The 25,085-nt window shown below is 48.1% G+C and overlaps 1 protein-coding gene across 1 annotated transcript in view; it reads left to right on the forward strand.

The window, feature by feature from the left end:
* The first annotated feature begins 232 nt into the window (after window positions 1-232).
* The window catches only part of LRRC75A (leucine rich repeat containing 75A), a 164,822-nt gene continuing 139,969 nt past the window's right edge, over window positions 233-25,085 (forward strand). Inside the window, exon 1 of the mRNA XM_075013551.1 lies at window positions 233-1,216. Within this exon, the coding sequence (XP_074869652.1) occupies window positions 947-1,216 (270 nt within the window). The 5' untranslated portion in view covers window positions 233-946. The remainder of the gene's footprint in view (window positions 1,217-25,085) is intronic.

The following is a 25,085-nucleotide window of genomic DNA, read 5'->3' on the forward strand; positions in this document are numbered from 1 at the left end:
TTCCAGCCCCGGGCGGCGGCAGAGGGAGCCCGGCTGGCGGGTGGGGGGGCGGCCGCGCCTTGTTTCCGCGCCGCGGGGCGCTCGGGGGGGATCCCGTCTCCGCGCAGCTGCCAGGCCTCGCCCGCCGCCAGCCCCCGGGAGCCGCCTGCGCGCTGCAGAGCCGCCAGCCGGGCAGCAGGGGGAGAGGCGGAGCCCGTCCGGCTCCCGCGCCCGGCCCCGGCGCGCCGAGCTCTCCCTCCCTCCCTCCCGCCGGCGGCGGCGGCGGCGTGCCGCGGCCACCCCAGCCCCAGCCCCAGCCCCAGCCGAGCCGCCAGCCCGGGGCATGGCGAGGGAGCGGGGCCCGCTGGGCAGCGCCGCCCGCCGCCCGGGCGCGGGGCCGTGCAACAGTTCCCGCGAAGTTGCTCGGGCGGCGAGAGCGGGCGGGCGGCGGCGGCTGGAGTGAGCCCGCCCCGTGGCCGGGGCATCGCTGGGCCGGCCCGGCAGGATGGGTGGGGGCTGAGGGAGCCCAATCCGCGCCGCTCCCGGAGCGCTCCGGCGCCAGCCGCTGCCCCGGGAGCCCGGATCCGGGGACCCGCCCGCCGAGGGGCTTCGCGGGTGGGGCTGGAGCCAGGCGGGGGGCGAAGCCGCGAGGCGGCGCTGCCCGGAGCGGGGTGCCCCAGGGCTGCCCCTCAGGCCACTGGTGCGGCGCCCCCTGGGTGGCCGCTGGCAGCCATGAGGCGGGATGCCGGCTGTGGGCCCTCGCGGTGAGCGAACCCCTCCCGCTCTGCAGCCCTTGGGGGCGGCCCCAGGACTGCCCGGGGGCTGCTCTCCGGCCGCCCTGCCTTGCAGCCGCTGAGCTCTGCCGCGCCGGCCCCCCGGCAGCCCGCCCCCCCCCCCCCCCGCAGGGCTTTTGCATGAAGCCGGGCGGTGGCATTTCGGATGAGGCTCCTGGTGGCGGGGCTCTGCCATGGGCACCAAGCAGACCAAAGGCTGCCAGCCGCCCAGTGTGGGGGAAAGCCCGCAGCCGCAGCACCCAGGCTCCCGCAAGAAGATGCCAGCGAGGGACCGGGGAGACATCTTCGCTTCCTTCATGGTGAAGTCCAGCGATAAGTTTGGGAAGAGCGGGGGCAACCTGCCCCCTTATCACCGCCGGATCTGCATGATCCAGGACATGCTGCTGCTGGTGAAGCAAGGGAAACAGGAGGAGGCGACTGAGCTGCTGAAACACCTGCGGCAGGTGAGCCTGGAGGATCAGGGGGCTTAGTGCCTGGGGTGGAAGCAGCATCCCTGGGAGGGCGTGTTCAGGGTGATCATCCCAGTAAGTTCTTGGCCAGTGGATACTGGAAAACAAAGTGGGATTAAATGCTTATAAATGGGAAACAATGTCTCCTTGGAAAGTGGGGGCCCGGGGGGGTGGGGCTGGTAATCCTTAACACAGTTTTCCAGGTCTAGCTCATAATCTGTAGCATGACTTTATGGGAAAGGGTCCAGCCTCCCACCCCCGTAACTGTTGGGTGGCTGTAATTTCCAAACCCTTAGCCCCATGGGGTGAAGTGACAACGCTTCTAAGAAGGCGTGTGATGCAACGTAGAACCCTTCAGAAAGTGTCTTTTTCTTAATTGTTCCTTGGGACAGCTTTGGAGTCCAACATAAGCATGGCCAGGTGTAAGCTATTCCCATTTCACTTTCAGAAAGTCCCTGTGTCAACCTCTCTTTAAAGCACCAGCAAGTCCTTGGGCAATTTGACCTGTCAGCCTTTTGTCTCAAAGATTCTTAGCTCTTTCTTTACAATACAAAAAAAACCACAAACAATCGGCAGCTTCATTCATGTCTTGGTCTTTTGTCACATACCAGTTGAGGATTTGGAACGGGTCCCATATGAGGAGAGGCTAGAGAGACTGGGACTTTTCAGTCTAGAAAAGAGGAGACTGAGGGGCGATATGATAGAGGTATATAAAATCATGAATGGTGTGGAGAAAGTGAATACAGAAAAGTTATTTACTTGTTCCCATAATATAAGAACTAGAGGACACCAAATGAAATAGCAGGTTCAAAACTAATAAAAGAAAGTTTTTCTTCACCCAGCGCACAGTCAACCTGTGGAACTCCTTACCAGAGGACGCTGTGAAGGCCAGGGCTCTAACAGAGATTAAAAAAGAGCTCAATAAATATTTGGCGGTTAGGTCCATAAATGGCTATTAGCAAGGGGTAAGGTATGGTGACTAGCCTTTTGTTGAAGGCGGGAGATAGGTGGCAGGAGACAAATCACTTGATCATTGTCTTGGGTTCACCTTCTCTGGGGCACCTGGCATTGGCTACTGTTGGCAGACAGGATACTGGGCTAGATGGACCTTTGGTCTGACCCAGTATGGCTGTTCTTATGTTATGTTGAGTATCAGAGAGGTAGCCGTGTTAGTCTATAGCTTTGAGAACAACAAGAAGTCTTGTGGCACCTTATAGACTAACAGATATTTTTGTTAAAACAAAAAGCAGTCAAATAGCACTTTAAAGACTAGCAAAATGGTTTATTAGGTGAGCTTTCGTGGGACAGACCCACTTCTTCAGACCATACCCAGACCAGAACAGACTCAATGTTTAAGACACAGAGAACCAAAAACAGTAAGCAAGGAGGACAAATCAGAAAAAGATAATCAAGGTGATCAAATCAGAGAGTGGAGGGGTGGTGGGGAAGTTCAAGAATTAGATTGAGCCAAGTATGCAGACAAGCCCCTATAGTGACTCAGAAAGTTCCCATCACAATTTAAACCATGTGTTAATGTGCCGAATTTGAATATAAAAGCCAGCTCGGCTGTTTCTCTTTCCAAAACGGTGCAACAATTCCTTTTCAGTAACACACATACCTTTAGGTCATTGACAGAATGCCCCATTCCATTAAAATGTTGACTAACTGGTTTGTGGATCTGGAGTGTTTTGATGTCTGTTTTGTGCCCATTGACCCTTTGTCTAAGGGAGTTAGAAGTCTGTCCAATATACAAAGCATCTGGGCATTGTTGGCACATGATGGCAAATATGATGTTAGTAGAGGAGCACGAGAAAGTGCCCGTGATTCTGTGAGTAACCTGGTTAGGTCCAGTGATGGTATTTCCAGAGAAGATATGTGGACAAAGCTGGCAGCCGGCTTTGTTGCAGGGAAAGGTTCCAGGACTGGTATTCCTGGGGTATAGACTGTGGCTGTTAGTGAGGATCCTCATGAGGTTGGGAGGTTGTCCGTAAGAGAGAACAGGCATGTCACCCGGGGCTTCTGGAGTGTAGCATCCTGATTAAGGGTAGGTTGTAGGTCTTTAATAATTCGTTGCAGTGGTCTGAGTTGGGGGCTGTAGGTGATGACCAGTGGTGTTGTGTTCTTGGCTTTTTTGGGCCGATCTTGGAGTAGCTGGTCTCTGGGTATTCGTCTGGCCCTGTCGATTTGTTTTTTTACTTCTCCTGGTGGGTAATTCAGGTTTATGAATATTTGGTAAAGTTCTTGTAGTTTTTGATCTCTGTCAGTTGGATCAGAGCAAATTCGATTGTACCTAAGAGCTTGACTGTAGACAATGGATCTAGTCACGTGTGCAGGATGGAAACTAGCAGGGTGTAGGTAAGTATAGAGATCAGTAGGTTTTCGGTACAGTGTGGTACTGATCAGGCCATCCTTGATTAGTACCGTAACCCTTCCCCCCACCCCTCCACTCTCTGATTTGATCACCTTGATTATCTTTTTCTGAGTTGTCCTCCTTGCTTACTGTTTTTGGTTCTCTGTGCCTTAAATATTGAGTCTGTTCTGGTCTGGCTATGGTCTGAAGAAGTGGGTCTGTCCCACGAAAGCTCACCTAATAAACTATTTTGCTAGTCTTTAAAGTGCTACTTGACTGCTTTTTGTTTTGATAGTGTATAGACTAGCACGGCTTCCTCTCTGTTACTAGATATTTTTGTTGTTTGATATTTTTGATACCAGTTGGCGTTTCAGTCCTGTTTGATTAAGGCCTGTAGAAATTACCTTGGGACTTTTAAATATGGAAGGTGTTGTGTGGAACCAGGGAACTATTAATACACTATTTTAACCAGTGCCCCTCCATTGCAAGCTTGTCCCAATCAGATGCTGACTGACAGACAACACTGTTGAAGGTTGGCTTGATTAAGTGAAAGGATGAGCAAGAAGCAATGTTCTCTGTCTTGCAGGACAGCACCTCTCAACCTTTTCAGGCAACTGTCCCTCTTTCAGGAGTCTGATGTGTCTTGGGTACTGCTGCTCACTTTAAAATGACTTGCTTACAAAATCAGACATAAAATACAAGAGTGTCACAGCACTTTTGAAAAATTACTTAAAAATTGCTGGTTTTTCTTGTTTTGACCCTATACAATAAATCATTTGGACTGTAAATATTGTGTTTATGCTTGCGTGTGTATCGTGCAGATGAATGAGGCGTTGTCTGTAAGAAACTTTCGTTTGTACTGGCTTTGGAAGGGCTTTTTATGTAGCCTGTTGTAAAACAAGGCAACTTTCTAGATGAGCTGATGTCCTCCCTGGGATGTGTAGGGGTATGTGTACCCCAGTTGAGAGCTACTCCTCTGAGGTGCTGAAACAAATGCAGGAGGAGTAGTGACTTCAGAAGGAAAAGGCCAGAGTGGGCTAGCCCTGGTTTTGGAAATTGTTAAAGGGAAACAAATTGCTCTGTAAACTGTGATTCACAGTTTCCTGAGGTATCCGGTGACAATAAAAGATCAAAGTGCAGTGGGAACTTTAGAGGCTTTTTGTTGTTTTGAATCAGTGTTCCAGGTGGAAGTAAAACAGGCCTATTCACACCCAAATGGACTTGTTTGTGAGGAAAAATTGAGGTCGGCAAGACCCACAAATGAGCTGCACCTTGCCAGGGGAGTAATCAGTGCCACCTAAGGGAAAGTTGCTCTGGTTTTTAGCGCACAGTAGTAGCTTCTTATTCCGGAGAATGGTTATGCGTGTAGCTTCCTCTGTGTAAAGAAAACACCCCTTTTCTGCTCTTGTTCTGTGTTGCTTTCTGCCTTTCTTTCCATTGCCCTGGTTTTGGCCCCGGTAGACAGATCATTCTTTGCGGGCTTTTAATCTTCCTTCCTTTTCGCTGGCTGCTACCAAAGAGATGTTTTCTGCTGAAGCCAGGAAGGCTGGTGTGTGTGACTTGTAGCTGTCTAAGGAGTATTTTCATTGAGAGCTATGGAGGAGATTCTGTAAGAAGAAAGGTGATGCGTTTTTTCACATTCCCTACCATGCTCCCCTGCTGTGTGTTTTCACAGGGCGATGCAGTGCAGTACTCAGGTGGCTCCCCAAGTCCCTCTCCCCCTCAGTGAATCCTGTGGCTGGGGCTGCCGAGGTGTTGGTACTCAGTGCCAGCAAGTACTGGCACAGAAAAAAGCACTGCTGAGGTGACACGCCTTTCCCCAAACCACAAAGCACAGTCCTACAGGTGTTAGAGCACAGGTTGAACCTCTCTAATCTGGAACTCTCTCATCCAGAAGCATCCGTAATCCGGCATTATTTTAGTTAGCTGGACAACCGTTTATCATGGATGTGGCCAAGTTTCCATTGGCCCCATGAAGTTTGTTTCCAGACACCAGCCCTGGCTCCCAGTGTTCTGTGCTGTTATTTAGCTGTAATTTACCTCTAAATGTCTTCTAAGAGCCCAGTGAGCAGTGGAAGTGTTGGAATGTGCTAGACATCACTAGACCTCCTGTGCTCTGGCAATTTCTCTCACCCAGAATTGGTCAGGTCCCAAGGGTGCCGGATTAGAGAGGTTCAACAAGTGTATAAAAACACTTACAGGAAAGTAGTTTTTAAAGACCGCGTGTCTTTTTCTTAGTGTCTTTGTCCAAGTATCCCAGGGAAGGTCAGTGAGGCAGCCTTGATGCTGCGTGTCAGAGCTCCAGACCAATGTTCCCTCTAAACTGAGCACTTGGGCGGCTGCCCCGGAGAGATTCAGGTGCCGTCCAGCTGATTAGCAGAGTGCCGCCAGCAGCCTGTGGGTCTACTGGTGGTGCACATCTGCACATGCCTTGCAACACCTAAGAAAATTTATTCCACCAGTGGCTAGAAAACATTAGCGCAAGATCAGCAACCTTTCCGAGGCGGAGTGCTGAAATTTGACCTTTTGACCTCCTATGTAGGGTCTTGGTGCAAGTGATACTTTTGAAAGTCACTAATAGTCCTACGCACAACAGCTTCTTTAACTAAATAAGGTGCAGAACTTTACCGTATAGGTAGGGGTTGGTGGCATTAGCTGGTCCTTTGTTAATCTATCAGTGGCATGGCTTTGAGCAAGCTCCCAGCTGCATGGGGGAGCAGGGGCATGACTCCATTGCCCCGACCCTTTAAATCACTGCTGGAGTGCTGCTTTCCATGCAGCAATGAGGGCTGCCTAGGCTTAGCCCCCTCCCCTTTTGCCTGAGGCCCCGCCCCTTCCTTGGGGCATGCAGCAAGGTCCCTGCCACTGTGTCGGCCCTGCTGCAGTGAGGGTTTTGGGAGAAGGAATGTGGCTTGAAAGAGGTAATGATTCATATTCTAAACTGCTGCCCCCAAAAGCCAACTAGGTCAAAGCAAAGTGTGGCGGTCAAAAGTGTGATCTAATGCCCCTTGAAGTCAGCAGGAAGAGACCTCCTGTGTGGGCAGCATCATGGATCACTGTTCCCATGTTCTCTGGCATCCAGTGCCCAAAGCATGAGTCTTGCTTGCTTCACGGCTGTGATCCGAAGCTTTCCTCCTAATTTGGGCGGAAGATCCCTGTCCCCTGCTCTGAGTCAGTGGAGTGGAGAACGGAGTGAAATATGACATTTAACAGCAGTTGCCCTTATTTTGCTGCTGGAGTGTCCTGTCACCACAACTGGTGAAAAAAACTGCCTGTCTACTGGAGCCAGAAATTCCTTTCAAAATGCAGGGGGAGGCAAGGAACCTGTTACAGCCAGATGAGTGTGTTATAAACGAGGGTTAGAAGAGCACGGTTTAAATATGCCAGGATGTGTCACTGTAGGGAGCACTTTGTCCTGCATATTACAATAAACTACACTACTCCCTGTCATTCACGTACATTATTCCCTGCCACTGAGAACATAAGAGCACCATGGGTCAAACTCCTGATTTTCTGCACCTGGGAGAGTTTAATTTGCAGGGGTCTTGGCAGTCTGATGCCAGGGCTGAGCTCTTGCCCTTTAGTATGCAGCAGAGAAAGAACATGGTTAACTCTTCAGGTGGGAATTGGAACTAAGCGATCGTATGCTTCCTGGAAGCTGAATGCCAGCAATCGTAGACTCAGAATACTAGAACTGGAGGGGACCTCAAGAGGTCATCGAGTACAACTTTGTTAATAAATAAATGAAGATGCAGAGCTTTACTGTTTAGGGGGTGGTTGGTAGCATTGGCTGGTCTTTTGTTAATCCACAGGCAGTATGGCTTTGAGCAAGCTCCTGGTTGAATGGGGGAGGAGGGGCGGGGCTGAGCTCCTGCCTCATGTGCCGATGAAAATTGGCTTATGTAGCATTCTTGGCACCTGTGCTGGGGTTGCTGACCCCTGATCTAGATCATCTGTGACACACGTTTGTCTAACCTGCTCTTAAATATCTCCAGTGGTGAAGGTTACACAGCCTCTCTAGACAGTTAATTCCAATGGTTAAGCAGTACTTTCACTGGGAGGAGTGTATGTGGGGACAAGAGTCCTTCAGCTGTGGGGACTGAGTCTGGTGGCACATTACTTTGCAATCTCTTTGGGGCAGAGACTGTCTCACCACTGTGGGTTGTAAAGAACTGACTAAAGGAACGTTGATCTTGGCTGGGGCATGCAGATACTACAGCAGTACGTAATAAATGATAGTAATGCTGCCTTTGCAATTTTTAGAGAAGACTCAAAGAATTAATGCCCAGCTTCCAATGAATTTCAATAGGAGCTGCACGCCACACTCTCTTGGGCTTCTCTGAAAATAAGTCAGAGACATCCATAGTCCATTGTGCTCAGTGGGAGATTTTTCCATTGTTTCTAGTGGGCTTTGGATTAGGCCCAGTGGGCTAAGGAGAAGACAAAGCTAGGAGCTGCAGTTGCTGAACTGATCTGCAGGGTTCTGCTGTGAGCCGTTTTCCCTGCAAGCTGAGCATTTGGGTGGCCGCCCAGGAGAGATTCAGGTGCTGCCCAGTTGATTAGTGGAGTACCCACAACCACTCACAAGGAGCAGAAAGTTTTTCCATTGGTGGTGCACATCAGTGTCTGCTTTAGTGCACATAATAAAATTTATTCCACTCATGTATGGAAAAAAAATTGGGTGGGAGGGCGCTAGCCCTGAGTGCAAGGGGCTGGATATGATGACTTCTATTTCCAATATTCTGTGATTCCTATATGTGCTTCCTATGGTCACTTGTTCCAAAACCTACAGAAATCAAGGGAGGGCATCCGCTAACTGTGGATCAGGCCCTATGCAGGTCTGCCTACAGGCAGTGTTTTTTCTCCTGGACAGAGCCCTAACTCTTGGATTGGGTTCTTCTCACAGTTGCCAGCATCCCTAGAGAAGTTACACATTGCAGACCGCAGCCTGATAACAAACACCAGCTGGCAGGCAGGACGCTCTTCTAAGCTGAGCCTCAGGATGTCTGTGTTTTATACCCAAGACTGCCAGTGATTTACTGTATACCTTGGGCAAATCTCACAATCTGCCTGTGCCAGTTTTCCAAGGCGAGTGACACTTCCCCCATTTACAGATTGCTGAAAGGTTTAGGCAGTTGGTGTTTGCCAAGAACCCTGCCTGTGCAAAAAGCCCTGCAAGGTCTGAGTGTTACAAAGTGATGTTTTACAAACAATTTGGGGGAAGTGGGAAGATAAATGACAAGTGAATACGCTTAGAGTTTCTCATTACACGGCAGTTCCATGCAGGACGTGGTCTCCAGCACAAAGGAAATTCTAACCGCTGGCTTGCCTTAGCATCTGATTTGCATTATCATATTGCTGCATTCAGAAGCCTATGGCAGCTCTTAAGAGCGTGCTTGGCCGTTGACATAGGCAGCATCATTTTGCGAGAGACTGTCAGGTGGTGGTAACGTCTTTGGCTGGCATCTCCTTCTGGTTTGCTAATTGTGGTAGAGAGCGTGGCTGGAGCATCACAGGTAAAGCTCACACCCTAAACAGGAGCATTGTGTTTTTGTCTTCTGAGCGTGCACTTCTCTGCAGATCAGCCTCTCCTCTGTGCATCTGGCATGGCAGATCCCAGTGGGGCATAGTGAGCTCAAGGCACTGAAGATGAATAGAAATGGGCAAAAAATAGGTACTATGCTTGTTTGTAATTCAGAGACCCCTAGTAATAGTATTTATGGTAATCAGCTGCATGTGATGGGCACTCTAGACTTCCACAGTGCTACTGGCATGTTTCCTTTGATGGAAATCATTCCCTATATCCATAGGCTGAGTGATTTTTGACTCCAGTTTCCCTTTCTGAAGTAACTCCTGAAGCCATCGAGCTGTGTTTCCCCGATGCTTGGCTGTAAGGAGCTGCGGTGGGGCTTTATCCTCATGGGGACTGAGCTCGGAAGTCAAAAGGATGTGTAGGCACTTAGCACCTGAAGGATCTGTGGCCCCATCCTTGTATTCCCTGCGACCTCACAGGATCCGTTCTCAGACTCTCAGGGCCTGATCAGTGTGTGTTCCCTCTAATTTTTTCCATCCATGGGTGGCTTATAGCTGAAATTGTAGAGGCTCCTCCCTTGAGCTCCAGAGTTGCCAGGTTCAAGTCCACCTGTTAGCAGTTACACTGTATCAGACCCCACCCGCCCTCCTGTTAGAGAGTGGGTGGGAGGGTGTTATTGAGGGTTACAAGGAGCTGTACAGCATCCTTGCTCAGTGAGGCAGCAGTAACAGCCCTGGGGGCTCAGGAGGAGCTAAGAACTTCCTGTGCTGCAAAGGCTGCTCAGCACTCTTCAGGATTGAACCAGTCACTTCCAGGTTGGCTATTCCTATCTTAATTACAAGAGAAGCAGGGCGGGGTATAATTAAAAATAAACGGACGAGGTAGAAAAGGCACATGCTGGACTCTTGTTTACTCTTTGTTGTGACAACAGAGGAAGGGGAACAGTGATTCGTTATGGTGCTCTTTCTAATTAATGAACTTGATTAACCATAGGGGATGTAGGGAAATGTCTGTGGTTAATCCCAATGGTCTGTGTGAGCCACATACCAACTGCTTTCTCTCTGTTCAGGTTGCCATCCAGTAATTTTGCCCTTTCTAGCAAGGTGTGAGTTATTAATGAGAGTTTTCGTAGTAGAATGTAAAGGAATTTGAAGCCAGTGAACCCTAGCTGTGTATTAAGAATTAGCCTTGTGCCAGAGTGAGGTTTTCAGTGGTTTAAATCACCAGACAAAGTCTTGATTTAAATCATCGATTTTAAATAACTTTTCCACTGGTACTGCAGTTATGTTTTAAAGAAAGACGCATTCTCATTGGTCAAGGTAGCCTTTAAAACAGGAGTTGCAAGTAAATAGAATCTTTACCCTAAATTTGGTATTTCTTCTTGCTACTTAGAGGGTACACTATGTCAGTGATCCTCAACTTTTCTATCCCCATTCAAGAGTTCAATGTGTCTTGAGCATTCCCAACTTCCACCCTTCTTAAAAACTACTTAAAAATCAGGCCTGAAAATATAGGCGTGCCACAGTTGACTATCACTGAAAAATTACTTACTTCCTCTTTTGTCATATAAATGTTGTACTTCTATTTCAGTGTCTAGCAGGGTTCTCAATCTTTTCAGACTACTGTACCTCATTCAGGAATCTGATTTGTCTTATGTACTCCCAGTTTCACCTCACTTAAAAATTATTTGCTCAGGCATAAAAATACAAAAGTGTCACAGCACATTATTACTGGAAAAATGCTGACTTCCTCATATCTGCTCTAAAATTTTAACTGGAATCAATTGGAATATAAAGATTGTATTTGCATTTCACTTGCGAACTTTGTCTGAAGCCCGAGGTCCACAGTCTGGGGCTGAAGCATGTAACTGAGGCTATATCTATATTAGACATAGCATTTGGCAGCTGATACTGGATTTTAGCTATGCCCATTGCATAGCTCGCATCGGCTGTTCAGTGGCTGCTTCATGGCGGAAGGTCCACTGGAGGAATGGAAGAAGGTTGACGGGAGTGCTCTTCCTGTTGGCCTTTCTTAATCCTCATTGCTTGTGAGGAGTTATGGGGTCAATGTTGGTTCCGGAAACCGCAGTTTCAAACATGCACGAAACGGTGCCCTGGAAGATCCTCCCTGAGCGTGCCGATTTTCTGAGGTAATGGAGGCGTAGCCTAAGCTTTGCTGGGTCCCCTATGACATTTCATCCTCCAATCCCAGGTTGCGAAACACTGATCTAGATGAGTTGATGTATCCCTGGAAGACCTCTGTGTATCCCCGTGGGTACAGGTACTGCCGGTTGAGGACCACTGCAATATATAATTGTCTGCATTTATTTAAGCAATTCTGTAGCTTAACAGTTTCAGATGCTTATTAATGTTTGTTTTTTAATACGTTAGAAAGCGGTGACTGGACCATTAAGCAGCATTAGGGTGAAGGTGGTAACTGGAAGTTAATTAAACAAAAAGCATAAAAAGTTCATTTTCGTGAAACAAAACATTAACTCTTTTGTCAGATGAATGTATCAAAGCCCATTTCATGTTTCTAACTAAACAAAGGGGTTAACTATAGCCTGTATTCATCCCTGTTGAGCTGTATTTATAGAGCTTGACTTCAAAACTCAGATGGTTTCCCCCACGTCCATGCCTTTATTTAGAAAAATGGGGGAGTAGGAATCTGGACAGGTGAGTGGGAGGTGTGGAGAGGGGTTCTGCAGAGGGTCAAGGGTGCAGGGCAGGTGGTAGAAGGTGCAGGGGTGAGAGCAGGAGGCTGTGAGGGTTGGGGTTCAGTCCCCTGTACTCCTGGCAGGAGTAAGTGTTATCTGCATCATGGGTCTGCAATCTGCGGCTCCGGAGCTGCATGCAACTCTTTAAGGATGTCTTTGTGGCTCCGCATGCTATAATTATAAAGTAAAACAAAAAACCCTCCTGATTATTTTCAATAAATGGTGAACATCTAAAAGCCCAACAATGAACACCTCGTGTAAATGGCAAACAATAAGTGGATGGGTAACAGAGAGGTAGCCGTGTTGGTCTGTACACCAACAAAACAAAGCAGCAGAAATGTAGCACTTTAAAGACTAACAAAATGATTTATTCGGTGATGAGATTTTGTGGGACAGAAAACACTGGATAACTCCCCCCTTAATATGTGTGCAGTGCACTGTGGGATATGATACTGTATCTGTGTTTTGATCGTGTTGATAATGAAGTCTTGATTTTGAAAAGGAAACTTGTGGGATTCCTGCTGTGAAGGGCAATACGTATTTTAAGGAAGAAACCTAAAATTAAACGTGAATTAAACTTGGTATAATTGAAGTTGGTTCTGGAGTGGAAGTCAGGAAGACAGTGGTACAAACAGACTCAGGTAGAGTGTGAAGAAACAGAATCTGTAAAAAAAATTTGTGACTGTCCTACAATAAACATCTGTCGTGTTACAAATCATTGTGCGTGTGCTGTTCTTAAAATAGGGGTTACAAAAAGTACACTTTGATGTTATTTATAAAGGACTGTCTCATATTCACATGCATTGTGGTTCTTGGAATTATTGAGTTTTTTTTTTTTTTTTTTAATTTAAAAAAAAAAAGGCTCTTTTTACTATTTTGGTTGTCAACCCCTGATTAGACCCATGGTGTCCAGTACACTAGCCACGTATGGGTATTTGGGTAGTTGAGTGTGACTGATTGGCTTGAACGATAAATATATGTTCAGAATAATGTGGCTAGTTCATTATGGCAGTAGCCAGTGCTACAGAACTGGTTGGACACCATGCATCTCTAGATCATTAAAGGTTCTTGAAGGAATCATCTTATACCTTGCATCATTGGAACTGCTATGTACGCTTTGGTTTGGAAAGATATTGAAGAGAGAATCATCTGGCAGTTAGAACATGTGAGTGGGAGCCAGAATGCCTGAGTTCCCTCGAGTCTGCTCCACCACTGACTTACCTTTTGGCCTTGAGCAAATCGTTTGTCATCTCTCGGCCCCAATTTACATACTTAGTTCTTAGGAAACTTAATTCATTATGTGGTTTGAAAAGCACTTGGAGAGGTGGAGATGAAGGCAGCTGCATGTAAATGCAAGTTCTCTTAATCTGCAAGAAGCACATCAGGTGGCCAGGATTGCATTCTAAAGAGGCTCGTGGTGGTGCTGTATCTTTTGGGGAGCAGTCAGTGTAAAAGTGCAATTCAAACCCTTCTGGTTACTCTGTGTACATAATGGAGCCCTTCACGCTGAGCTGCAGGTTGAGGGAACCTGGCCCTGTAAGAAGTATTTTATGTTTTATTTACTTGCAGCAAATCAATCATGTTTAGTGAGGAGTGGCACCGAGAAAATGTGCTGCTCCCAGAGTACTGTTGGTCTGGTGCAAGCAGCTCCCAGCTGCTGCTGTACAAGGAGCAGAAGTAGATCAGTCGAAGTCCGCAGTGAGTCATGCAGCTTGCATCAAGCCAGAGCGAGCGATGCAATAGGCAGGTTCAACTCTTGTTACACAACCAGTATCAGCTGTGTGCTTAAGCTGCCTCTTCTCACACTCCTGTAGAGGGGTAAGTGTGCAGTTTTGGGGACTGGACATCTGGATTTCACCTCTCTGCAGCCACGATTTGACCCAGTCTGTAAGCATGTTCATTGGTTTCACTGTCTTCAATGGCATTGAAGCATGTGACTAACGTGAACTAAAAGACTTTGCTGCTTTGCCGAGCAGGGATGTGTGTCTGAATCGGTAATCGTTCCTATACAGCAGAGCCTTGAAATACATAGATTTTGAAAGAGCCCAAGTGTGTTAGTGGATTGGGGTCTCTACCAGGGTTCCCGCTTATTTTTTCCACCCATCGGTGGAATAAATTTTGTTATGTGCACTGAGGCATCTGGAGATGTGCACCACTCATACAAACACAGGCTGCTGTCTGTGGGCGCTCTGGTATTCAGCTGGGTAGCACGTGAACCCCTCCCAGGTGGATGCCGAAGTGCTCAGCTTACAGAAAACACTGGTCCCTGCTAGCATGTTGCTAGACACCTTTAGCCAGCAGTTAAGTTGCATAAATCAGCGTGCCCTGTGATTGGTTCCTGGAGCCATCGTGTCTTGCTGCATCCTGACCTTGAAACGCTGCGTGCCAAGGCTGTGGCCTGGTACTTAGTAGAAAGAGGCTCTGGGCTATTCTGTGGACTTTCCTTTGGTCCAGGTGCAACTTTCATGGGCAGCATTCTCCATGCCACATGAGAGGTATTCCTCTTTCCAGGCAGATGGGAAAGCAGCAGGCAAGGTCAGCGGTTGCAGAGTCTGTATCTGTCTCCCCATCTCCCCTGAGCCTGGTGTGTGTATTCATGAGGACACAGCTAAATCTTCACTGTTGGCTTAAAGACTATGTGCTTTACAATGCACATGAAGGCCTGGGAGAACCTCCTGTGGATGAATGGGGAAGGTTGGCTGAGGATAGGCCTCTGGTCTGCGTGCAGAATGGGGGTGTGGAAGCACAGTGAGCAGTCTGGCTTTCAGGTTGCACCCGAGTTCAGCACTGTTAGTTTAGGGTCAGGAAATGGCTCCCTGTGGTGCAGTTGAACAATAAGAACGGCCACATGGGGTCAGACCCAAGGTCCATCTACCCCAGTATCCTGGCTTCCAACAGTGGCCAATGCCAGGTGCCCCAGAGGGAGGGAACAGAACAGGGACACCTGAAGTGATCCCTCCTCTGCCACCCAGGCCCAATTTCTGACGGAGGCTGGGGACACCATTCCTGCCTATCCTGGCTAATAGCCAGTGATGCACCCAACCTCCGTGAATTTATCCAGCTCTCTTTTGAACCTTGTCCAGATCCTTCACGACCACCTCTGGCGAGGAGTTCCACAGAAGAAGGAAGTCCTTCCTTTTGTGGGTGTTAAACCCTCCACCTATCAATGTCATTTGGTGACCCTTAGTTCTTGTGTTATGGGAACAAGCAAATAACTTTTCCACGTCTGCTTTCTCTACACCAGGCTAGAGTTTATAGATCTCTATCATATCCCCTCTTAGTCTCTTTTCTAAGCTAGAGGTATTGCTGTGTGGGAGATGCTCGACTTACAGATGGGGAAATTGAGACACACAGGCTGTGACTGGTCCATGGGGTTGTAGTTGGTGTCAGTGAGATCTAAACTTGGGTCTCCTGGCTTCCACTCCACTTAAGTGCCTGGTGCTGGCCATTGCTAGGGACGGGATACGGGACTCAGTGGACTGTTGATCTGTCCCCATATGGTTGTACTTATGTCCCCAGCCTCCTAGACCAAAGTTCCCCAAAGGGCAGAGGGGGGCGGGGGTTGGTTGCCGCAAAAGAAGGCGAAGCAGGGGGAGGTAGGACCAATTCACCCCGTCCCCTGCACTAGAAAAGATTGGGAATTGCTGGCCTAACTCCTCCCGCCTGCTCTGTCCCAAGAGGCTGCCATGCCCAGTTCTCCTGGGAGATTTGACTGCTTTTAGCTTAGCCAGGCACACCAGCCTCATAAAATAGCCCACTTGCCTTCAGCTCTGACCTGAATCGCAGCCTCCAGTGCAGGGCTCCCATCCTCAGGGGCAGGCTGGCCTCCTGGGGGTTTTTCGTGGGGTTGTCTCCAAAGGAAATTCCTTCCCGAGCCTGAGGCGCCCTCTCCCCTGAGCATGCGCCGGCTGTTGCGCTGGCTGCAGGAATTGCCTTTCTAGTGTGACCTCTTCTGCTTGGAAGTGGCAGCTGCTGCGTCCGAGCTGGGCTGGGGCTGGCAAGCGGCGGTATGGCAATGTATTTTAAACGCAGCCTGTTCCCCTGGCTTCACTCCCAGGTATTTCAGGGCCTAATGGGTCCTCAAGCTTTACACACCAACACCACTGAAACACAGCCATTTCTTTGGTGGGGCGAGGTGGGAGGCCAGTAGGCAAAAATGCACATGACTGATGAAAGGTGGAAGGGTGAATTATGTTGACTGAGGTAGGTAGGGCAAATCCTACTGTCATGCAATGAGCTGTGGGACTGTTACTGTCTACCCCAAGCAGGTGAGATCTCTGGCCGTGCTTTTCAGAGGACGTTTGATGGGATTTGGGTGTCCAACTCCCTTAGATTACATCTGTACTTGGAGCCAGGGGTGTGATTCCTAGTTCTCGTCTCCAGCAACGTGTATAGAAAATACGTTTGTGTTTATGGGAAGATTGACGCATTGGAGGTCGATCTTCTGGGGTTTGGTGAGGTGCACCTAGTGGGGGGGGGGCACACTAAATTGAGCGATCAGGGCACTGCCCTTGACCCCGGTACTCCTGGCAGTTGAGAGGAGTAAGGGGAGTCGACGGGAAGTTTTTCCTTGACCTCCCGCTGTGGACACAGTGGTAAAAATCGATTTAAGATACATCAACTCCAGCTACACAATTCTCACGGTTGGAGTTGCAATCTTATATTGATTCAATCCCCTAGTGTAGACCTGGCCTAATGCTCATGGGGCCGGCAAGGAATCAATTACTGTCGGATGCTTCAGCATTTCTCTCCTTGCTTCCCCTGGGCCAAATCTATCTTTTATTCTGGGCAAAGTGGGGGGCGTGACATTTCGTACGGCGGGGATGCAGCAGGATTGGCTGCTGGGTCTCAGGCTCATCCATCTCATTACAAATGATGAAGCGTGGAACTGTTTTTATGTAGGTGTATTCCCATTTTTATACCGATTACTAAAGTTTTTACAAGCACTGCCGCTGTCCCCGGTGCAATCTCTCAGCTCACATTGGCAGGAACCAGCCAACAAAAGCTAAGAGGCTGTGCTTGTGGCAGGGGCAGCCAAGGGGAACCAGCCAGTGGGAGCTGAAAGATCGTGCTGGGGGCAGCGACAGTGCCTGAAGCTTCCCCGCCTCTCCCAAGAGGCACAGGGAGCAGCCAGCCCCTCTGAACCTTGGAGCTGCTCCTTGCCTGAAGGTCTTGGCAGGACAAGCCATGGGCCAGTTCAAAGGCTTGGTGAGCCAGATCCTGTCCACAGGCCGTACTTTGTCTGTCCCTGGTATATCATTATTTCTGTTTTACAGATGGGAAAACAGAGGCAAAGGGAATTGGTCAAAGTCACCCAGTTAACCTGTGGCAGAATTAGGACTCCGCTGATTACCAGTATGAGGCTTTAACCCTGATGGTTTTCAAACACTGTGGCTTGCAGGAGGAGGCTTGAGGCCATTACAGTGAAGGTCTGTAGGGCTTATCTTTTAAGGGCATCCGGTTTCTATTGTGGCTGACCAAGCTGTGCTGCAACCAAATGGGGGCACTTATCAGTGGAGTTTAAAAGAGCACAGTCAGAGTCGTTCCCCAACAGGCTCTGCTGTTGTAACATCCCGCGTAGAATGGAATGGCAATGCCTCCAGCCTACCTATGGTTCTAGTTCCTTGCTTGACTGTTGGAATAAAGACTGGTTGGAGGAGAGGTCTCCCCTGCATCTAGTATGTGTTGTCAAAGCACAAGCCTTGGCCGTCTGCAGCGGACAAGCCATACTAAAGAAAAGCCAGACCAAACTCACGCATACAGAAAAGGCTGCTGGAAGGCCCTTGTGTTACTTTGTGTTATGGGACCTGGGGAAAGGAAGGATGCAGTTTAGTTAAAAGCTAAGTCTGGGAGGAAGGAAACCTGGATTTTGTTCCCAGCTCTGCTGCACATTTGACTTTGGATGAGTCCCTTTGCACCTGTGTGCTTGGGTTTCCCCTGACTGTGAAATGGGGGTGGTGGAAGTGGTAACGGTGGAGTGAGGAGAGGCTGTGAGGATGAGCTTGTTAAAGTTCCCTGCAAGGAGCATGCTCCTAGCACAGCGTTTCCTCAACTATGTTCCGCCTAACACCAGTGTTCTGTGAACAATTCGTAGGTGTGCCACAAGCATCTGATGCTCTTTTGGTCCCTTACACTAACGGTATCTAGTTTCAGCTATTAAAATCAGATACAGTGTTACTACTTCACTGCAATGATTCAATTACTTCATTCTGTTTTTGCTGCACATGGCTGCTGTATGTTTCTTTTTTGATCTGAAGAAAATTTCCATAGGTGTTCCAGATAAAAAGGACTATTGCTTGGTGTTCCGTGGTCTCGGAAAGCGTCGAGTGGTGCTGTTGGAATGAATGCAGGGAAATATGTTGGACTTAGTACAATGGTCCCTCTAAACTTTTCCACCCATGTGTGGAATAAATTTGCTTTTGTGCACCTTGGCGTGTGCTGATGTGCACCACCAGTAGAATCACAACGGGAGCTCCATTAATCAGCTGAGCAGCACGTGACTCTCTCCTAGGTGGCTGCATGAGTGCCCAACTTACCGGGAGCAAGGAACAAAAAAAGCAGTCCTGTAGCACTTTAAAGACTGACAAAATAATATGCTAGGTGACGAGCTTTTGTGGGACAGACCCACTTCTTCAGATCTGGAAGATTCTGGTAAATGAAAACCGAGACAAAGACAATTGAAGAGAATTTAACAGAAAGTTAAAAAAATGAAATAAAAACTGATGAATCAGCTACATAGGACAGAGGGCTTGGGAAAAGGGGGAAGAAAATTACCTACTGCAAGTGTCTATTAAGTGGGCTGCCTGAGGTCGCTATCAATATCAAAGGTGGGGAAACTGTCCATGTAATGCGCGAGGTAATTGCTATCTTTGTTGGGACCGAGTTGTAAAGTATCGAGCTAGAGAATGAACTCCAATTTAGATGTCTCCCTTTGTAACCTGATGTTAAAGTCTCTTTAATTTAGAGCGCAGGGTTTCGAGTCTGGAGTGCTATGGCCTGCTCGACTGAAATGCTCACTCACGGGTTTATGCGTGTTCAGATTCGTAAGGTCTGATTTGTGTCCGTTCCTTCCTTGGTGAAGTGATTGTCCAGCATACGTGACAGAGGGGCATTGCCGGCACATGATGGCATACATCGCATTGGTGGAAGTGCAGCATTTTTAGCCCCTGATCATGTAATGGACGTGGCTGGGTCCAATGATGGTGTCTCCAGTGTAAATATGTGGATGGAACTGGCAATGGGGTTTGTTGCAGGGAAGAGTTCTGGGATTAGTATTTCTGTGGGGTGGTGTGTGGTTGCTAGCGAGAAGTTTCCTGAGTTGAGGTGGTTGTCTGCAGGAAAGGACAGGCCTGTCACACAGGGCCTGTGAGAGTGCAGCATCATGTTCCAGGATAGGTTGTAGATTGTTGATAATGCCCCGGAGGGCTTTGAATTGGGGACGAGAGGGAATGACAAGTGATATTCTATTATTAATCTTACTGGGCCTGTCTAGAAGTAGCTGGTTTTTGGGTATTTGTCTTGCCTTTTTCCTGTAATAAACAAAGGGGTGGGACCAAGGGCAAAAGGGGTGGAGCCTGGGGTAATCAGCTCTCAACGCTGCTCAGACACTACTTCCCCATCCCTCAGAGCCCCGTGAAGCAGTGCTGCTGGGGCATTTCAGAAGTGGCGGAGCTCCAGCCACCCCTCCCACTGCACTGGCAGTGGCCAGAACTCTGGGCCCTGATGCAGCTGTCCCCTTTGCCCCCTCTGTCAGTGGGCCTGCTTTGGGCTTGATATTGCACGGCCCATTGGTCTGAAGTGTGACCAGATGGGAATTCCCTCTCCTGCCGCCTTTCCAGCAGCCTGCGCCCACGTGGCGCTGGAACTGTTAGGGGGAAGATTACAATGAAGTGCCTTGTTATGAACATGCCAGTTTGTCGTAACCAGAGCGGCTTGCAGGGAAAGGTCAGTTTTGGTACACTGTCCATTTTTGAAAAGAGTGTTGATTTTCGCCCCCCCCCCCCCCCGCACCCCCAGACAAACAAAATTTGGTTCAGAATAACTTTTTTTCATTTTGAGTGCTGAGTTCACTTAAGGTAAAACAAACAAAAACTTCCTCCACGGTCAAAATGAAACATTTATCGAAACAAAACACTTTGAGCCACAGTCTTCTGCCCACCCACGTTTTCACTTTGCAAAAATTTTTGAACTGCCCCTGATGCAGGATGAGAAAAAAGTACTTGGAAATCTTGAAAAATCTCCCTGGATGGGAACAGAGTTGTGTCCTATCAATTACACCCTGTTAGTCTGGGCTTAATTCTCCAATTTAAAATTACAAATCTAGGTTTTTATCGGCTATCTCAGTGGACTGCAGAAGGGTGGAGCTTGTGTTAATGAGACAAATGGATTCCTTCTACAGTCCATCTTCTTAACATCCCTCCTGTTCAGCTTTTTTTGGTGACAAGGATTTTAAAAAGGAGCCTGGTGTAACTCCTTGATCTACAGCAAATTTGCTCCTGCTTAGGCGAGTGCTGTTTGGGCCTGAATCCTGAGAGGAAGTACAGGAGGGGAATATCCAATGTGAAATGGCTCCTGCCCATTTTGCTGTGTTTGTGAGTGGGGGATGCTGTTGTGGTTGAAGTGCTGGGCTGGAAAGCCGGAGAGCTGTGTCCCATTCTTGACTCTGTCACAGCCTTCTCATGTGTCCCCAGGCATGTCACTTATTCTTTCAGTCCCTCAGTTCCCTGCTTGTAAAATAGAGATAATGTTTCCTCCCTCGCATTTTGCTTGCCTTGAGCTTTTTAGGGGGAGAGTTTCAAAGCACAAAGGGCAGGTTGACACTTATCTTCCACTGGCTTTTGGTGGGAATTAGGTGCCCGTATGCCAGGCTTGCCTCTGAAAATCTCCCCTTTCTGTTATAAATGCATCAGGGCAGGAGCTGTGTCTCTGTGTGGGTGTGGCTGCAGCTGCGCAGCTGCTGGAAGTGTGATTGCAGCAAGCTGAGCTAGCTTTGGTGAAAGCAGCATGTTAAGAAGAGCTGGGCATGAGTGGCTGGGAGGGTGGCAGGATGGGTTAACTGCTCGAGAACCCACCTGGCGGGATTGTATGGTCTACAGCGTGGTTCGTGAGCTGCTGTTTTGAGCAAGCGAGCTGCACCAGAGCTAGCACTGCACCTCCTGTTCCAATTTTCAGTGTAGACACTCCCCATGCCTTTGTACAGCACCTAGCGTAACAGGTTGGTGTCTCCAGTGCTACTGTCCTGATTAAACGTGGCTCTGCTTCATTTCAAGTTACTCTGATGTATTGCTGAAAACTAAATGTCTCAGTGTTGTTCTTCCAGTGTCACTGGCCTCGTTCTCTCTGTGGTTCATGCAGGGCTATCCACTTTCCATTTAAATTCCTTTCTCCTCGGGTAAGAAGTGGGACTCAAGAGTCTAGCATGCAGCAGGTGATGTGCTACAGCAAGGAGTGGCTTGCTGACAACCATTTCCTTCTCCATATAAACAGATGTAAAGCAGACCTCTGGTAAGAGTAACTCAATGAAATACAGAGAGTAAGAAATCAAAAAGGAGGGGAGAACAAAAGATCCTCTTGCTAGTGCTGCTTTCATCTCTTGCCAATCAGCTACCAAGTATTAAGAAAATAAGCAAGGAAAAATTCTCTTCTGCAGACCAGTGTTCCCTGTAAGCTGAGCACTTGGGCAGCCACTCAGGAGAGGTTCAGGTGCTGCCCAGAAAATTAGCACAGTGCCCAAAGCCAACCACAGGGGGCAGCGTGTGTTTCTATTGGTGGTGCGCATCTGTGCATGCCTTGGTGCACCTAACAAAATTTATTCCACTCATGAAGGGAAACAGCGGGGACCTGCTGCAAACTATTTTTAGTCTCTTTCAATATTGCCTCACTGTGTCAATCAAAGGAACTTTCTGGCAGCACCTGCACTTGTTCACAAATTCTTTCGTTGGGGAAGGCAGTCGCTGAGCACCAAAAAGCTAAAGAAGGGCCAGGAGTCTGGGATAAAATGCCATTTCTGCAGGAAGCCTGCAGGGCCAGCTCATTGTGGCGAGTCTCCTTGCTCACAATAAAAATAAGGAGCTTTCACTTCTGATTGCCCTGTGCTAAGCGCGGCTGGATCTGGGGGAAGTGAGCAGCAACGGCGCTAGGGCTTTAATGCTTTCTTTGCTCTGCTTTAGGGCTGCAGGTTTGCAAAACTGCCTGGAAGCCACAGAGTTGATTTCCCAAGGCAGCCACTCCATGTTGGGCATCCGATTACATGGCTGCACACAGGTCTTGAGCCACGACTCCTCACACCAGCATTGCCAGCTGCGCTGTTCAAAATCAGGAGTCAGAGCGCTGAAAAATCACAAGATTGGCCTTAAAACGACATGATTTTATAAGGTGCTGTTCAGCTGCTTTGCTCTGTTAGCCTGCTCACGTTTTTTGCTGTGTCAAGTTGGGTTCATGCTCCCAGTCCAGAGGTGCTAATACAGTTTTACTGTGGCCTTATTATGGTAGAATTACTGTGGGTTTACACTGCTGTAAAAGGGAGCAGAATTCATCCCATTAAGATTATTTGGGGGATAGTTCCATTTCAGGTTAGCTCCACGAATGTTGTGAGTAATGCCCAATCACATCACTCCAGTTATTTGTGCATTGCCTAATGATGACACCTTAATAACTGTTCAAGTATTCACTTAATGTAGGGTGCACACATAAATCACATTCACATAATATGTAAATAGGTGTAAAATAACACAGACAAATTAATTTTCGATTTAGGAAGGAGTTTGCATTTGTGAAATCCAACTATGAGTCACTGTCCAGAAGTATATTTAATAATATTTAAGATTTCTTAAAAGATACTTTAAATTGAAATTAAATGGAGGGATAAAAATCTTCTTTGTTAAATGTATTAACCTGGGTTTTCTTCTAATACTGTGGTTGCCGACCTGTGGTCCACAGAGCCCTGGGTGTATTGCAGGGTGTCTGCGGGGAAAGGATAATAGAAAATAAGTTTTAAAAAAATTGCAAAGTTGCAATCAATTATTATTTTTAAATTAAATATCTTCCAATAATGTTGTTAGCAGCTGTCCAAAAAAATCTGTGTTGAGGTTTCCTTTTTCATTTAATGACGTGTACACAATGGCTGGAATTGGCTTCAATGGGGGGTCCGCAAATAGTTTAGGGGGAGGTGATTTAGGGTCTGCACTAGCTGAACAGTTGGGAACCACTGTTCTGAAGGATATGCTATGCCTAAAAATTGACACCTGCTCCCCCAGCCTCCAGATAATGGTCTTTCTGAATTCTTCTGTTCATATGCTTTGTTTGCTTGTTCTGCAAGTTAATCCATCTCTCTCTCTCTCTCTCTTGCACATTGTGTGTGTGTGTGTAAGTGAGTGAGCGACAGATGTAAAATGCAGACCCATTTTCAGTCATTTGTGTCAGAACAGTCCCACAGCTGCATCCAAAATAAGAAACATGTCCTATGGGTTCACAATGAGGCTGTTCCCTTGCTGTTGCCAGTGACCAAAGATGGGTCTGCATTTTAAGTCTCTCACACAGACACACCTGGATCCAGCTGCAGAACAAGTACATACAGCATTGGGACAGATTACCGTGAGCACCAGTTTTCAGCCGTACAAATCCACTGGGACTCTGTGTTCCAGGAACAACGCTCAGGAGTTACCTAACATGCTCTTCTCATGCCTCTTGGGGGAAATCAAGGAAGCTCTGTCTTGTGGCCATTTTCCTGCACTGGCCTGGGTTTAATTTTGTCTCAGCCGTAGATATCCTGTGAGACTTTGGGTGAGTCAGTTAATCACTCTGGGCACATCTACAAAAAGGAAGAAAGTCAATTACCAATATACAATTCTGGCAACGCCATTAGTGTGGCTAGAATTGACATATTAGAATCAAGTTTCTTCCCTACTGTAGTCTGAGGCTCAGAAGTCTCATCCCTTACTCCACATGATAGTGAGGTGTTCAGGGGTTGACGGCCGGGCCCAGAGAGGTCGATTTTGCCGCATCTTAACCAGATGTGGCAAAATCGAACTCCAGGAGATTGACTGCAGCGCAGTGATCTTTGCATAAATATAGATTAGCCCCCTGTGACCTAGTGTTCCTTATCTATACAACGGAGATGATACTTTTCTCCCATTGTTTGCCTTGTCCTACTTAGCAGGGGGAGAGGGATAGCTCAGTGGTTTGAATGTTGGCCTGCTAAAGTCAGTGTTGTGAGTTCAGCCCTGGAGGGGGCCATGCAGGGATCTGGGGCAAATAGATTAAAAAAAAAAAAAGAAATCTGTCAGGCATGGTGATGGGTCTTGTCAACAGGGCAGGGAACTGGACTCAATGACCTCCCAAGGTCCCTTCCAGCTCTGTGAGGTGTGTATTTTCGTATATAGATTCTGCCCTCAAAGATCTCACAATCTCTGTGGGAATGTACAGCACGTAGCACAACAGGGTCCTGATCTTGGCTGTGGTCTCTAACCACTTCTGTTATACAAACCATAATACGTTTGTAAAAGACCTCTCTGAGGGAGCAATAGTGATGCTCAGTGAGAGACCTGGCGGGGGGGGAGGTGGGGATAATGGACAGCAGTGTCAAGAGTTTGCAGTGAAGGTGTGCACTGCACACACACAGGCTTTACATCCCGGAGTAGGAGGCAACGGGCACTTCCTGTGTGACTTCAGCGCTGCCATCTGTGGGGGATCACACTCATTGCTGGGCAAAGATATTGACCACTGGAGGTGAGATCAGAAGAAGGATTCAGAGATGGTCAGGGAGAGAGAGATTGTGTTCCGTGGCGAGATCATCTCACCTAATCGACGTGTAGGCTGGGGATGTAGTAACAGTTCCCTGGCGTCCGAAGAGGATGGATGTCTAAACACCCACTGCAAGAGGAAGCAGCCATGCAAGTTGCTTCTGGCATGTTTTGCTCTGGGGAACGTGGTGCAATCTGCAGGCTGTGTACAGGAGGAGACCAACAGTGCAACCTGCTCTGGAGCCAGAGATGGGCCCAATGTCTGTCTTCCCTTGCTGTATGTTCTCTGTTGCTGTAGTATCTGAGCACCTTGAAGTCCTCAGTGTGTTTGTCTTCACGCTCCAGCGAGGCAGTGATCTTCCCCCGGTTTACAGCCTGAGGTACCATGAGGCTACATGTCTGTGCTCTAGTGAAATGCAGTGTGTGACTGGAGCTTAGGTCTCGTCTGTCTCGGGCTAGCATTGGGCGACTAGGGCGGCCTACCTATCTGGCTGAGGCCAGGCAGCAAGTTGGCTCTGGTACGC

Source organism: Carettochelys insculpta, chromosome 19 (assembly GCF_033958435.1).
Source record: "Carettochelys insculpta isolate YL-2023 chromosome 19, ASM3395843v1, whole genome shotgun sequence".
Taxonomy (NCBI): Eukaryota; Metazoa; Chordata; order Testudines; family Carettochelyidae; genus Carettochelys; species Carettochelys insculpta.